The sequence below is a fragment of the Schistosoma mansoni genome, chromosome 1 (genome assembly GCF_000237925.1).
Source record: "Schistosoma mansoni strain Puerto Rico chromosome 1, complete genome".
Classification (NCBI taxonomy): Eukaryota; Metazoa; Platyhelminthes; class Trematoda; order Strigeidida; family Schistosomatidae; genus Schistosoma; species Schistosoma mansoni.
This window is the reverse complement of record NC_031495.1, coordinates 41,113,174-41,128,475: the sequence shown is the minus strand read 5'-3', so window position 1 is coordinate 41,128,475 and position 15,302 is coordinate 41,113,174. Positions and strand designations below refer to the sequence as shown.

The window sequence follows — 15,302 nt, the reverse complement described above, 5'->3', positions numbered from 1 at the left end:
CACATTGTTTTCGTGTACTTAATTTAGTTTCTTTCTCCGTTAGAGGTTAGGGTTAAGGTATGTAGATGAAATTTTAATCTTTAAAGAAAAATGTCTTAACAAGTATATGTGTAATCAGATTGTTCGAAATGTATTACGCAACTATATCACATAAACCTGATAAACTTCATCTTCTCATTGCATTATTGAAGTAAATAAATGAAGCAATAAACAAAACAGGCTGCATGTTGCCTACTCTAGAAAAGATAACAGAATATTGATAATTGTAAATTGAAATTTGCCAGCCTGTCTAAGTCTATAAGAAACAGTATTATTATTGTTATCATTAGAAACCCAGTTTCATTTCCTATCATGATAAATGCGTTAAATATTTTACTTTAATGGTCACTAAATTTTCAATTTTCCGTTGTGATTTTGTCATTATTGATCTTTTACTGAAATCATTTTTTCCACTATGAATCACAATATCACCCCGCTCTTTCGATTTCATTCCACACATCTACACATATGCATGCATACACACATACAATGAATAAGCAAGTTATAAGAAAATTGATATAATCAAATGAGATCATTGATGTTTTTTTCTGGAAATAAAATTAAAATGATCATTTTTCGATGTGGTCTATAAGTGTTGATTGAAAATCTGTTCCCCTTTTTTTAAAGTAATGTCCATTATTATGAACACAGATATGAACACACACATACAAACAAACGCAAATTTCCATTATTTTTTTCATCTAAGAGGATTGAAAGATAAACTGTTAAACAGGACACTACTATGAACCAATAAAGTTATTTTGGTATCAAATGCTGAGGATGTTTGTACTCATATCTACTCAATTGTGTTAGTACATGGATGAATGTGTGTGAGTGAATACATGAAATGCATTTCAAATCCTAATTTATTTGTCAACACTATCAGGCTATTTATTGTCTCACTTTATCTTACATAAGACAACTCTTCGCACAAATGCACACACACACATGCACGAATGGCAAATAGAAAAAAAACCTTTAACTGTGACTTCATCTTTCTCTATAAAAAAAAATAAAACAATAACAACTATTTTGTTATTGATGTGCGTGACATAAAACAATTTAGCCAGCTATTCACTACTTTATTGCATAAATTTTTTCTAGGAGTAACCAAAATCATAATAAACAATGTCGTCAATAAAAACGAAACAGAATAAAATGGGAAAGTAACGAGAAGAGGGGTGTAGTGAATCAACTCAAGGAATGGTGGGGCAAAGTATTAGGTTATTATTTTTTAATGTATTTTGTTCAAATCATTTATCTTTTCTGTTGTTGTTGTTACTTCTGTTAATGGATTATATGATTTTTTTTGTTTAAATTTAACATTCCCTTTTTGTTGTTCAATATGTGAAAAAGTTAGTGGCAGGTTAGATATACAAGTATACTTGTCGTTTTAATGAATTACAATTTTATTGTTTTGATAAGGTTCCAATCTCAATTTTCTCGTACTCTCCAGCTCTCACTCTCTCCTAGATACATACAAACGTACACATATACACACAAAGATCTATTCACATACAATGGTATATCGGAACTGTCAAATAAAGGAAATTAATAACTGAGAAAATAATTTTCCACATAATCAATTAGTTGTTTATATTGAAGTGGTGATTAAGTCTTTTGTTTATTCACCTCATTCGTTATTGCTAATACTAACACATGTGAACGGTTGCTCAAGCTTCGTGGATTGGTTGAAGTTAGACATTAACACCGTTGGATGCCGGCTCAATGGTCTATCGGTTAAATGCTTTGGCGCGAGACTGGTAGGTCCTGGGTTCGAATCTCGTGAGGCGGGATCGTGGATGCGCACTGTTGAGGAGTCCCACAATGGAACGAAACGGCCGTCCAATGCTTCCAGGTTTTCCATAGTGGTCTAGCTTCAATTGACTCATGATCTCAACTATGAAAATACTGAATTCTTCACAAAACCCCTTCTGACTAAAACATGTGTTGTACTACTGTTGAAGATCTTTAATAAAAAATACACTATAATACAGTCGTGAATTGAATCCTTTTTGAGACGTAATGAGAAGTGAAGATGAAATTTCTGAGGTGTTGTAACCAAATCATTTATTTGTAAATATTTAAAATATGAAGCCTAACAAAAAGAATAGAACAATCTACCGCGAAAGAATTATGCATCTATTCGATAGAACTCTGCTTTTTAGAAGAGTTCAATTAGTTACTAATGAAATGTAACAAAATATGACCGTAACTGATTTAAAATAATGAGTTAGATAAGTAAAGTTCATTCTGAATATCAGACAATATGAAGTTACAATTTAATTAATTATACAATTTCAGAGTAGTTTTAATAAAGTAAAATCAAATAGATAACACATAATTATGTGAATCCCTGTAAAATATTTGGAATTTGAAAATTACTATTAAATTATGTTAGTCATTATGTAACTTCCCATTGCAATAAAGTATTATCATACACTCATATGATTTGTAAAAGAGACCAACCCAATCCAAATTAAACAATGATCAGTTATTTGGTTGAAAGTTCGCTATTCTCGGATGGATTATTCTCTTGAGACTCATCTTTCTTGTTATTAATTAACCCGTGTCTAAATACTTCCTAAATATAGATAATTTCTGTTCCATATTTCATCATCAAGCTCATACATTCTGATCCCTCGATAAATTTAAATGAAGGGAGAAGAAAAAGATTTTCAGAATAATATGCATTCATTACATTTCAAGGCTTTTCATCAGATGCGAATAACTTAAATTTACATTAGTAATATTATCATAAAAAGTTTATCATTCTGTATTCATTCAAGTGAATCCATTCACTATATGATCTCAACTTCAAGAAATAAATATGGATAGTTGAATTCATGAGTCGATTTAAGCTAGACCACCATTGAAAACGTGGAAGGGCTCGACAGTCGTCTCCTCAACAGTGCTTATTCACGACCCCGCACACGGGACTCCAATCCAAGACCTCCGGTCTCGCGCGCGAACGCTCAACCTCTAGACCACTGAGCCGGCACCTAACGGTGTTAATAGAAATTAATCAATCTTAACTATCAAGTTGAATATGCTTTTCCATCTTCTTTTTTAGTCTGGAGCTAAAATTAACCGATTACAGCATGTAAAATACCTTGTAATAATACTATTATTGTAAATTTAGGCAGTTTGCAACTAATGAAAAGCCTTGAAATATAGTGAATTCATATTATTCTGAAAATCTTTTTTTAAAAATTTATTTAAATACATCAAAAATTTTATCAAATGTTTAGACCAGTCCAAAGTCTGATTACTGTAATAAGTATACAAACGGAAATTGTCACCAACTTCTACTTATATTTTTTTAACTACAAAGTATAAATGAATCCATTCCCAGGAATTTATGCTGGAAATTTTAAATCCTGTGATTTAAACGACAGTTTGTTTCTACATCAATCAGTCTCAAGATAGATACGTGTAAAACAACAATCGTAGTTTACCTGCATTAAAAGTTCTTTGGATTGATCTGCGTAACTTTAATCTTATCCATACATCTTACCATTTTCATTATTATTATCATCATTATATTATTATTACTATTACACTTGCTAACCTTTTTGAGAAATTTATTCACCATCCAACCCTATCTACTAATTTTTGCCTAATTCATATCACAATACATTACGTAATTTCCAATTTGTAATTACAGTCTCTCTCTCTCTTTCAACCCATATTGACCATATTTATTTGGACCATTTATCTCACAACTTCATTTTATGTGTAAGCTTATTCAAGTTAACACTTCATATTAGTCACCCAAACATTAACGATTTGATTTTATTTTATGTGACAAACAATCCTTGATTCACATGTTATAATTTTAAATGATGTATTCTGCCATAATCTTGGCCACTTTTTGGGATGATTAATGTAGATGTATAATTGTAGGACTTGATGAGAAGTTATTGAAAAACAATTCTTCGTCTATATAATCACTAGATCATTTGTTCTTTAACTGAACTTCCTTGAAATCGATTCTTCTATCCCATGAATAAGGTTAAAATTCAAAATAAGCTGACACAATGGTTCAAATGATAATGATAAGAAATTTTCAATATTTCCATCTGAAATTTTATGATATTCGATTAGAATTATATTTTAATTGTTTTGTAAGTTTCTTAAAATTGGTCATAACTGTCAATAGTGGAATGATTTCATTGGTTAAATGTTTTATATAACTGATTACACATGTATTCGATACGATAAACCCATACAGAGTAATTCATCTTAGATATATGAATGGATAGAAGATAGACAATAAATAATGTGAGTCAGAATTGATGGCCCTTAATTATATGTCTTCGATTGGAAAAAAATCGTATATTCAACAGTCGTTTATTTCAAACAAAAATGTGTCTGACAAAAAACCAAATCAACAAAAGTAGTATGCTCAAAAAGTGTTAAAGAAAATTCTGAAGGTTATGACTGACAGTTAGGGGCGGCCAAACCAAAACATGGTATCAGTCATTGTAGTTGCTAACTTCTAGTCTGAGCCATATTGGTAGATGCAGACTACTTGGTTGGGGTCTGCGTGAATATCGTAACCAATGGTTGGAGACTCTGTGTGACATGGCTCAGAATCGACCACAATGGCGCAGGTGTATACACTCTTTATCTTCCCTTAAACCTTGAGATTAAAATTGCTTCATATCCGTCTTCCTTCCTATACTATATCCTTATATACAACTTTTCTTTCATATATTACCACCACTAAATTAACTACTTCTATGAATTCGGTTTCCATCTTGTTGTGCTAACGAGGTGTAGCAACTTGGACCGATGCATATATGTGCCTGGTCCTACGTTGTAGCTGACTATGAATGATACATTTCAGTTATTAAGATCGAGAATCAATAATACACTGTAGTCTAATGATGAATGCTTATAAGACAGGTTTTTTTCAAGCAACTTTCATCAAATGAAATCATGTGGAAAATTGATTTTAAAAAAATAAGATATTTGTAATATCACAATAAGTGGAAAAATTAAATTTTTAAATTTTCTGACGTATCGTAACTTAGTGTTGATCAATTCTTCAGAGGATAAATGTGGAACAGTAACACAATTGATAAAACAAATTTTTTTTGGATAAAAATTACACTTTATACCAACACAAAAATGATTATGTTAATATTTTATTCTAAAACATACAAACATTTAAATTCACTTAGTATTGTTTGTTTGAATCTTCCCATTAATGTTTGGGACTGCAACTGGTCAGTCTCTTATTGGCATATGTGCATACTGTGCGTATTGCCAATAAGAGACTGATCAATTGCAGTCCTAAACATCAATGGGAGGACTCAAACAAACAGTACTAAGTGAATTTAAACTTCACCCCATTGCAAAAGCAAGTGGTTATCAGGACTCAGTAGCTGAGTGGATAACGTTTGAAGCGAAAGGTAGTGGATTCGAGTCCCAGAGTGAACACTAACTCTGAGATGCAGGTACATCCAGCTGACGAGTCCCAAATAGGACGAAACGCGCGTCCTGGATTTCATTGCTAGCCACTATCCATCTCTATTTATAATACGAACATTTAGGTTAAATCTAACCATCAATATGATTAGGACCTGATATATAGGGGATAAAGTTTGCTTAGCCATAAAAAGAGATTTTTTAATGTTCAAATAAAAAAGGTTTCTAAGGAATTTTCTTATTTCGTACAATTTACATGTACTAATAAAAGTCATTGCATAATACAAGTGTTATATTTGTACAAAATATCTTAAAAAGAATTTAATGAATTATTGTGACGGAAAATAATATATAAAAGGTAATGGTTATATTCACAATAGCACAAACTGGTTCTAAAACCTATCACGATACTACGAAGCCACTAGGTCAAGATTTATCAGTACAAAATATATATCATAACTAACATGATTGAACGGAGCTTCTAAAAGCAAATATATGCTGAAACCAATGAGACTTGTTAACTAAAATGCATTGTCTCTAGAAAAATTCCCGATTCGTATTTAATATTTGGTGGTTTTTGCATGGATATTAAAAAGCATAATATTTAAATCTTATTGATCAGAACATAAGGATAATCTAAAATCATACAATTAAATTACATATCGATTTCAAATGCTAAAAGCCTATGATAAGAATTTTTCTGATGTTGCCCTTCTGGGCTCAATGATTTATATGGTAAAGCATTCGCTTCAAACAGGTCAGTATCAACGAAACTGTTTAATCCCGAACAAAACAAAATAATGAAATGCTAAACATAAGATAGAAAGATTATTCTGATTCATAACAAGATAATTAGTAGGTGAATGAAATCATTTCCAACTGTGCAGTCTAATTTATTGAGAGATCTATTATGACTAACTCGAAAATAAAAAATATCAGATTTGACTTTGATCTTATAACCAGAATAAGCAGTACAAGATAGTTCGGTTTGTTATTGTTGCATCTCAGTTCTACAGGAAGTCGGTAACGACACGAATAACTCAATGGTAACGTTTCTGACTGTGAAGATGGGTGGAACGCGGTAAATATGCCAGGGATCATCAGTTCTCTCAAGATTCCAGCATCACCTCGCTGATGAATGTCAAATAAAATGAAGCCTACTTCCAAAGCTTCCGACTGAATACCTCCAAACACCATCTTACATTACAACAAAGTGCATATTTGTGAATGAATCTGTGACCGACCGTCCAAAACGATAGAGTTTGACCAAGTGATGATTGTTTACTTAAAGGTCATTATTGATGCGAAGCTCCTTTCATCTAAATAAATATTAAAAGACAGAAAAGTTGAACGGCAAAAATTATTTCTTCTATGAAAATAGCACTATTATATACATGATGTTAAATATGAAAATGAACATAGTTGTGTCACTGAAAACAATTGACTATACTATACAGGTTTTCGTAAATTACCTACCAGTTAATAAAATCGAAATTTTCAACTGTACAAAAATTATAGCAGAAATCGTACTTCAAGTACTTCGGTAAACTGATGCATGAATCATACATTTTAATTCGCTTAAATCATATCATCATAAAATCTCCTTCTCAATAAATTTGAACTCGATCGGCATAATTACCTATCAGAATTTAATAAAAGAGTAACTTTCTGAGTATTTTTAATTAATTCTTATAATGAAGTTATTTTTAGTCAAACCGTTAAACTCAGAAAATAAAGTTAAAACATAATTGAAATTTTCATTCAGGTGTGGTTTCAAAATCGTCGAGCAAAATGGAAGAAACGAAAAAAGTCGGGAACTCCATTCCGCATGACAATCAATAGTAATTCATTAACGAAGAACGTAAGCTTAACAACAAACAACTCTATGAAAAACATAACGAACGGTGACAATAACTACAACAATATCGCTAGTAGTAATAACTTTAATCCCTATATACAACAGCTAGTACCAACAGCACAAACAAGGAGTCTAGATGGTTTAAATTGTTCAAGGTTAGATATAAATCCCACCAATAGTTTCCTTTTACAAAGTCCAACTACTTATTTTGGCGATAGTAGTTCAAATACAAATTGTCCATTATTTGAACACTCCCGGTCGAGTACACGTAAACCTCAAGCAAATTCATATCCATTTTTCTCACAACTAGAACATATTACAGACAATATGAAAGTGAACCCATACTTTGTTGAATCGAATTCTATTGGCCCATTTGATCAAATCTTACAGCAACGTTTAGGATTGCCTCAAATGCATAATATCCCAGAAGTTAGTACCTTAAATCAAATTGCAAATCAAATGGATTCACAAAATGATAGACAGGATCTTGATACAGCACAAGGCTGGCATAGAAAAATTGGTGAGTATTTCAATGCCTTTATAATTATATGTGAAACATCTACTGGATGTAACCTGGTTAATTTTTATATCAGATATTTCTTGCTTTATCGTCTTTATTTTCTCGAAACGAAAAAATGTCAGCTTGCAAATCTTCGTTATTAACTCCCATTCAGAAAATTCATATTCAGTCTATAGAAATTCTGACTTTATGTTACATACATTTAGACCGAAAGTGGTCATTTACTATATATATATATATATGTAATAGTATTTTCAAAAATATGTAATAGTATTTTCAAAAAAATTGCATATTATCATGTGCTTACTAGTTCCTAGCTTCGAGAGAAAATTTTTAGAATTCTAATGAGCAGCCATGACAATAGGAGCTAATCCGAATCGGGTGTGGGATAGTTACCCATCAGAAACAATGGAAGATAGTCACACAATGTTGTGGATTGATTGAAGTCAGACATTAACACTGTTGGTTACCGACTTGATGGTCTAGAGGTTGAGTGTTCGTGAAGAAAACCGAAGGTTGTGGGTCTGAGATCCCTGTGATGGTTCATGGATGCGCACTGTTGAGGAGTCCCATACCAGGACGAAACAGTCGTCCAGTCCTTCCAGGTTTTCAATATTGGTCTCAGATCGATTCATGGTTTCAGCATTTTATGCAATTTACAAACAAATTATAACTCATTTATATTAGTACATTGAACCTTTGTGAATAGGTTAAAATCTTTAGAAGTACGTGACGAAATTCATTCTTTTGTAGTAACTATTTCACCTTCGATTCGGTTGTGTTGTGTAAATCTACCAAGTTTTTCTCCTTGTTCTAGATTCTCTAATCACAAAACAACTCAACAGTATGCATCAACATGAACAAAATGAAAAATCTTCAACATGTGATTTTAATCTATTTTCCACAACGAATCCATGTGATTTGTTAAGGAATAGAGTAAAAAATTTAAATGAAATTGTCACGATACCACCAAATTTAATCAATCAAAATTCCTCAAATATGGATTCAATGGATTTTCCTTGTACCACCGGTACTACTACAACTATTACTAACAGTACTGATGATATTATTACAACAACAGCAGAACAGTGTAATGCATTATCTAATTTAATGTTAACCAAAATATCAAAAGAGGAGCTAAACAATTTTATTAATTCACCATCATATTGACAAAAAATGAAATTTTAATTGATTTCTCCGTACAACACAACTTTCAATAAGATTCAGTTTCAATTTTCTCTACGAAAATAATTCAAGAGTAAAACGGTCATCGGTCAATTATATATATGAAATGCTCCACTTTATATTTCTCCATTACTATTGACCTCATTGTCACTGCTTTTTCCTGGCAGAGAATAAGTGGGAGAAATAGTAAATTATTACTAATATATGATGGAAATGTTACAATGTATAATTTCATTACAAACACTTTCAATTTACTTCCGCAGACATATAAAGAACACGCCGCTTCATGGATTAGCATATAGATATGATTACTGACAACACGAACCGTACTGTACAGCTGAAAAGTTGTGTTAATGTATATAATGTTATGAAAAAATATATATTCAATTTCTTATTGTTGTTTCATTCGGTTATTAAAAATGCATAATAAATCCCCGTAAAATACCGAGAAGACAATTTTTTTAATAGGTATAGGCTGAAGTAGAAATCAACATCTTAGGTCATTGGTCAGTATGATAGAAATTCTCTTACTCTGGATTTCTATTCATGTTACCACGTGGTCGGAACCAATTTAATGACCAATTTATCATGTAGTTGGACCAATTGTTACAAATAATTTATTCCATTCTTCACTGTATATTAGGTTTCTTAAAATATATACAAACAGTGATAGTTTTTCCTAAATACTAATTTGTCGCAGTTACAAGCCAAATGAATATTCATATTAGTATAGTAAACCCAAAACTAAGTGATATGGAGCGTAATAGCTCAATCAACTGCAGTAAGAACGACATATGAAATTGATTTTTTTTTCAATCGTGTAGGACATGTAGTCACATCTTAAGTAAGATTAGAGATGCTTCTTTGTATAATATAGTAAATGTGTTCACACAGTAAGTAATTGAATTATTATTGCTAAATACAAATCAATTTATACAAATCTGTTACTCTCATTATAGATAAATCATATAAAATGTGATGTTTTCATAAATCATTTCAGTTTACTTGAAAAGTTAAAATAGTCTTTATCACCAGTCTTCGTGCCTTTTTTCTTGCGTTCAAGTTGCCGTGTCGATTCAGTTTAGGGTTACTAGAAGGGGCTAAAAAATCGGGTCGAGCGTTCATCTAGAAAAATTGTCATTAAGACAGAATAATTGAATCTCTTTATAAAGTCTGCCAGTAAAATCCAGATACTTTTCATCCTATATGAGAATCTCACTGAATTTCAGTATTGATCTTCATACAGAAACTCAAAATTAGTGTTTGTCATTTTTAAACATCAGAGGGTTATGGGTTAGACGAATGAATCACAGTAGCCAAAAACATGTTCAAGTCTAATTTATTTCAGTTCTGAATATCAACGAACGTTCATAATTACTAATAAATTGGTACAATGTTTCCTATTTTCTACTGATACTTTATACATTATTTAATTTTGATTAACGAGAGCTGAAAAAGGAATTCAATAACAAGTGTAAGCATTCAATAACCAAGATGATTGTGAATATAACCCGTTGACGTAAATTCGACTTGTCAATTACGTGTTTATTTAGTTGACTTAGAGTTGAAATGTTTATGTGAAAGTAATTAATACAATCAAACTATTCATACCGAAGATAGAACGGGATTTAAAATCACAACCTGTTAGTTGAAAGCTAAGTGTCCTAATAGCTCAACTACCGCTTTAGTATTTATAACAAAATAAAGATGAAATACTGGCCAACATCAGTGTATAAGCATGTAGGGTCGGTGAAATGTCACTGAATATCGAACAGATCATCGATCTCTGTCAAGGTCAAGGATAGTCAACGCGCGTCAATCAAAAAATATATGCCATGGACTGGCCCACGCGGCAGTGGTTGCTCTTTCACTTCTGTACTATCGTAGTTGTACCTTAACTAATATATTCTTGTAATAACGTCCTTTGTGTTGTACAGTCTCCATAGCGTCCATGATTCTTTGATGCGTCGATGGTTCAATCCACGTAAGGGCTGGTCGCGAGGTGTGACTTCAGCGTTAGTTGGTTCGTCACCATTCTCGTCTAACTATAGTAGGTCCCCAAGCATTTCGACATAGAACATCAACGTAGATGGTTTACAAGCATAACAGAAGCATCGGATGTAAAAATCTATTATAATGAAAATAGGTTCATTTCTACCTCAAGATATAACTCATTTATGGGTATAGCATTACACTAAACATTTTAAATAATTTTCTAAGCAAGGCAAACATAGTTGGTAGTTCTCATTTACGTGAAATTCTTCCAATAATACGTTTCCAATCAATGTTTTTTTATCTACTTGGAACAGATTAATTCAAGTCAAAATAGTATCTTAGACAATGATGAAAAGAACCGATTGATGAATACAACTAAAATTAACTTTGATAATTTCTCGTTTCACTTCTTGAAAGGATATCAGCGAATAGATTAATAATAAAATATCAACCGTCTTTCATACTTGTGATAAGAAAAAAAATTAGTTGTCTGATTTAAACAGCTCGGAAATCAGTAGTTACTGAAATAATTACACACTAAGCTTATGATGAGTAAATCCTGTTACCGAACTAGCAAAATTTATTTAAAAAGCCAATAATATATATGATGATGCATTGTATTTAGTATATGATTATTAGAAAAGCACAAGAAAAGCTATAATGCACCTCAGGCTGACATTCTTTAGTGTACTGTTGATACAAACAACTGAAACCTGTTGGATAAGATTTAGCTATTGTAACCTCGAAGTAAAATGGCCTTCGAAGTTATTGATCCCCGTTTTAGATATGTTGGGGGTGATCCAGAAAACTTCTCGCAAAAGACAAGAAAGGCTCACGAAACACTAAGAAGCATTTTATCCAATCAGTGTTCAATAGAAGTTTTACCAGAAACATCACGAAGTTGAAAAATCACATGTAGAGTTTCTGATTGGCTGATTACTATGCTGCTTCCAGAATTTTTGAGAAAACCCAAGGACTTCTAAAATACTATAAAAACCCTATATTTTCTGTACAGGAATGAACCTTTGGAGTAAAGTGCTTCTCGCATATTTTATACCTTTTCTCTCGCGTTCGAGTCGCTGTGTAGTTTTAGCTTAGGGGTTACGAGTATAGCGTTCAATTAGCAAGGCTAATCAAGATATAAAAACAACATTTATTAAAATGGAAGTGTATTCGGCTGCTAAGTAGTGGATTTTGCAACTAGGATCCAACAAACAATATCAAGTTTATATTCAACAATAACTCTTACTGTTCCTGATCATTATGTGTTATGATCCTTATTACCTTTCTCTCCCTACCGGTTCAAGACGGTTATGTTTAAAAGTAATTCGATCAAATAAATCATGCTATTAATTTTCTTTTCGTAACAAAACGTCATTCGTCCAAGAAAGACAACAAGTATCGTTTTTCACGTTAGAAAAATTTGTGAACTTTAGAGCGATTGATACTAGATTAAAGTTCTAACCAGATTGTTAGTTACCCTTAAGGCTAAAAATAATGAATCCTGGAAAATAAATTGTAGACAAATATCGATACGTTCTGCAAAACCGCAGATTACCATTACGTTTACAAGAGGGATATTTTTAATATGAATAAGTAAATTCATAGATTATGATTATAAAATCTTTCAATTAATGTAAATATATTTGTTTACACTTTCAAAAGACCGGTAATCACATTGTGAATACATACTTAAGTTGTTGGTGTTAGTAGATTCGAGATAATACTATCGTTATTCAGTGAGCTCAAACTGATGAAAACAAGAAGTACAACTATTTCTCGAAATCAGTGACTTTTAAATTAATGTAGCCTAAGGACTGTAGGGTTAGTAGATAAAGTACAAACTACAGATCAAAAATAGGACACAATAGATATTAAAATAAGTTAGACCGATGGAGGTTTAAAATTCGCACATACTTCTGAATAGTTAACAATGATTTGTTACCCTCCTTTGAATAACATGGAATCTTTGGATGCTTGTTGGTTAGTTGAGATAGGATAACACTGATGATAGATTTCACTCATATATCCCACCTAACTATTAAGATGAATTTTAAAAGGGATATTCACCACCACCACCACCACACTGGGCAATGCTTCAAGAAACGCTTACTAATGAAATAACTGAAGAATACAGCACCTCGATGTCAGTCAGTAACAACGCGGAACTTCGTACTTACGTACAACAGTTCAAGTTGTCATACCACATTAGCACAGAGATACAATTGTCGATTCAAATCCCATAGTGGTAGAGGTAGTAAAAGTGTAAGCAGCAATCGAAAATATTAGGGTTTGAGGATGTTATTCAAGGAGTATAATCCAGTGAAATTAATTTGGAAAGAGGAAAAAGAAAGGAATATGAACAATTCGGAAGATTAGAATTTGGCAGAACACAAAGAGTAGATGCACCTCCGCCATTGCAAACGATTTTGAGCCATGTCACTCAAGGTCTCTAACCATCGGTTGCTATCATCTCGCGAATCCCAACCAGGTAGTCTATACCTACCAACATGGCTCAGTCCACTTGTAAATGACTTTATGGATTTGTGCCACGTTTTGGTCTGATCGCCCCTAGATTTTTTCCAATCTACTCCTACATCATAAAACATTGCACGTCGGGGCAGTCGGTGGTTGGGCATACGTAACACATGTCCCAGCCATCTCAACTGATGAAGTTTCACTACTTCACCAGTCAATTTGCCATCCTTACCTAGTACCCGTTTCCTAACAACTGCATTACTTACCCGGTGGTCCCAGGATATACGAGCAATGCTTCGAAGACACCTATGATCGAAAACTAGTAGCCTACGAATATCCTCTATTCTTATCGGCCATGTTTCACTGCCATAAAGTAGGACGGAACAAACTGCTGCACAGTAAACCCATCCTTTGGTTGCTAGACGGATATCTCTCCTACGCCATAAATGACGCACGTTGGCGAAAGCTAGACGAGCCTTCTGTATCCGTGCTAAGATTTCGTCACACACCAGACCACAAGGGCTGATGAGACTCCCAAGATAAGCGAAGCGGTCAACACCCTCAACCACTTCACTCCCTATCATTAGTTCAGGTGTCAATGCAACCCAACCCTAAAGTAACATTTTGCACTTCGAGGAGGAGAATCGCATCCCGAACATGCCTGCATAGTTGCTTATGGTGGTCAGAAGACTCTGAATTTTGTCAGCGTCTTCACCAAATAGAACTATGTCGTCGGCGTATTCTAAGTCAACAAGTGAGTCTCCTGGTAGAAGTTCAACCCCTCTAAATTTGGATGAGGAAAGTGTTATTTCCAATAGTACGTCAACGACAAAGTTAAACAAGAATGGGGAGAGTGGACAGCCCTGATGAACACCACTTGAGGTAATCAATTTTGATGACAGTTAGCCATAGGCTATAACTCGATCAGTTGTGTTCGAGTAGAGAGCCTTTATAAGATTGATGTACTTCTTTCAGTGACAAACACTGCCATAGAACCTCACAGTCAACGGAGTCAAATGCCGCCTTAAGGTCAAGAAATACTACGATTGTAGGACGTCTGAATGTGTGTCTATGTTCTAGGACCTGGCATAGAGTGAATATCTGGTCTATACAACCACGTCCAGGTCGAAAACCAGCCCGGTTCTCTCTAGTCTGCTCTTCACGAGCTTTGCTTAGGCGTCTAAGTATTATTGAAGCTAATATTTTAGACACTATATTCGTCAAACTGATTCCTCTGTGATTGTTACAAGAGGACTTTTGTCCTTTCTTATAGACTGGCACAATCAGTGATTGGGACCATTCAGATGGGATTACGTCCAGTTCCCAGATTCTACCTAGGACTTCGGTCAATCTAGCTGCTAATACTGGACCGCCATCCTTAAAGATCTCAGAGGTTAACTTTTCAGGGCCTGCTGCTGTCCCTTGCTTCAAATTTCCTATAGCTTTTTCAACCTCGTAAAGAGTAGGAAGACGTACATCAACTTGCCATTCAGGTCGACTGGAGGTCGTGCGAAGCCGAAGTGTGGCTGAAGGCCAGTTAAACTGATCCCTAAAGCGTTCTACCCATCGATTCAATCTCCTGGATTGAAAATGAATGGTACGTCCATCTTTTTCCGAAATAGTTTCGCTGACAGTTGGGTTCCTAATACCGGTTTCTTCAACAAGTCCGAACAGTTGTCTGCTGTTACCTATTACCGCTGCCTTTTCCATCTCTCTTGCTTTCGCTACCCACCACTGTTCGCGATCATTGCGTAGTCTTCTTGTTAGTCTGCGCTTAAGCTGACTCCGCTC

At 33.5% G+C, this 15,302-nt stretch overlaps 1 protein-coding gene across 1 annotated transcript in view; it reads left to right on the top strand.

The window, feature by feature from the left end:
* The window catches only part of Smp_126560 (putative orthopedia homeobox protein), a gene marked incomplete at both ends in the record, with an annotated part of 37,842 nt that extends 28,819 nt beyond the window's left edge, over positions 1–9,023 (top strand). The window contains 2 exons of the mRNA XM_018794445.1: positions 7,241–7,853; positions 8,671–9,023. Of these exons, the coding sequence (XP_018648857.1) occupies positions 7,241–7,853; positions 8,671–9,023 (966 nt within the window). The remainder of the gene's footprint in view (positions 1–7,240; positions 7,854–8,670) is intronic.
* Positions 9,024–15,302: the final 6,279 nt, after the last annotated feature.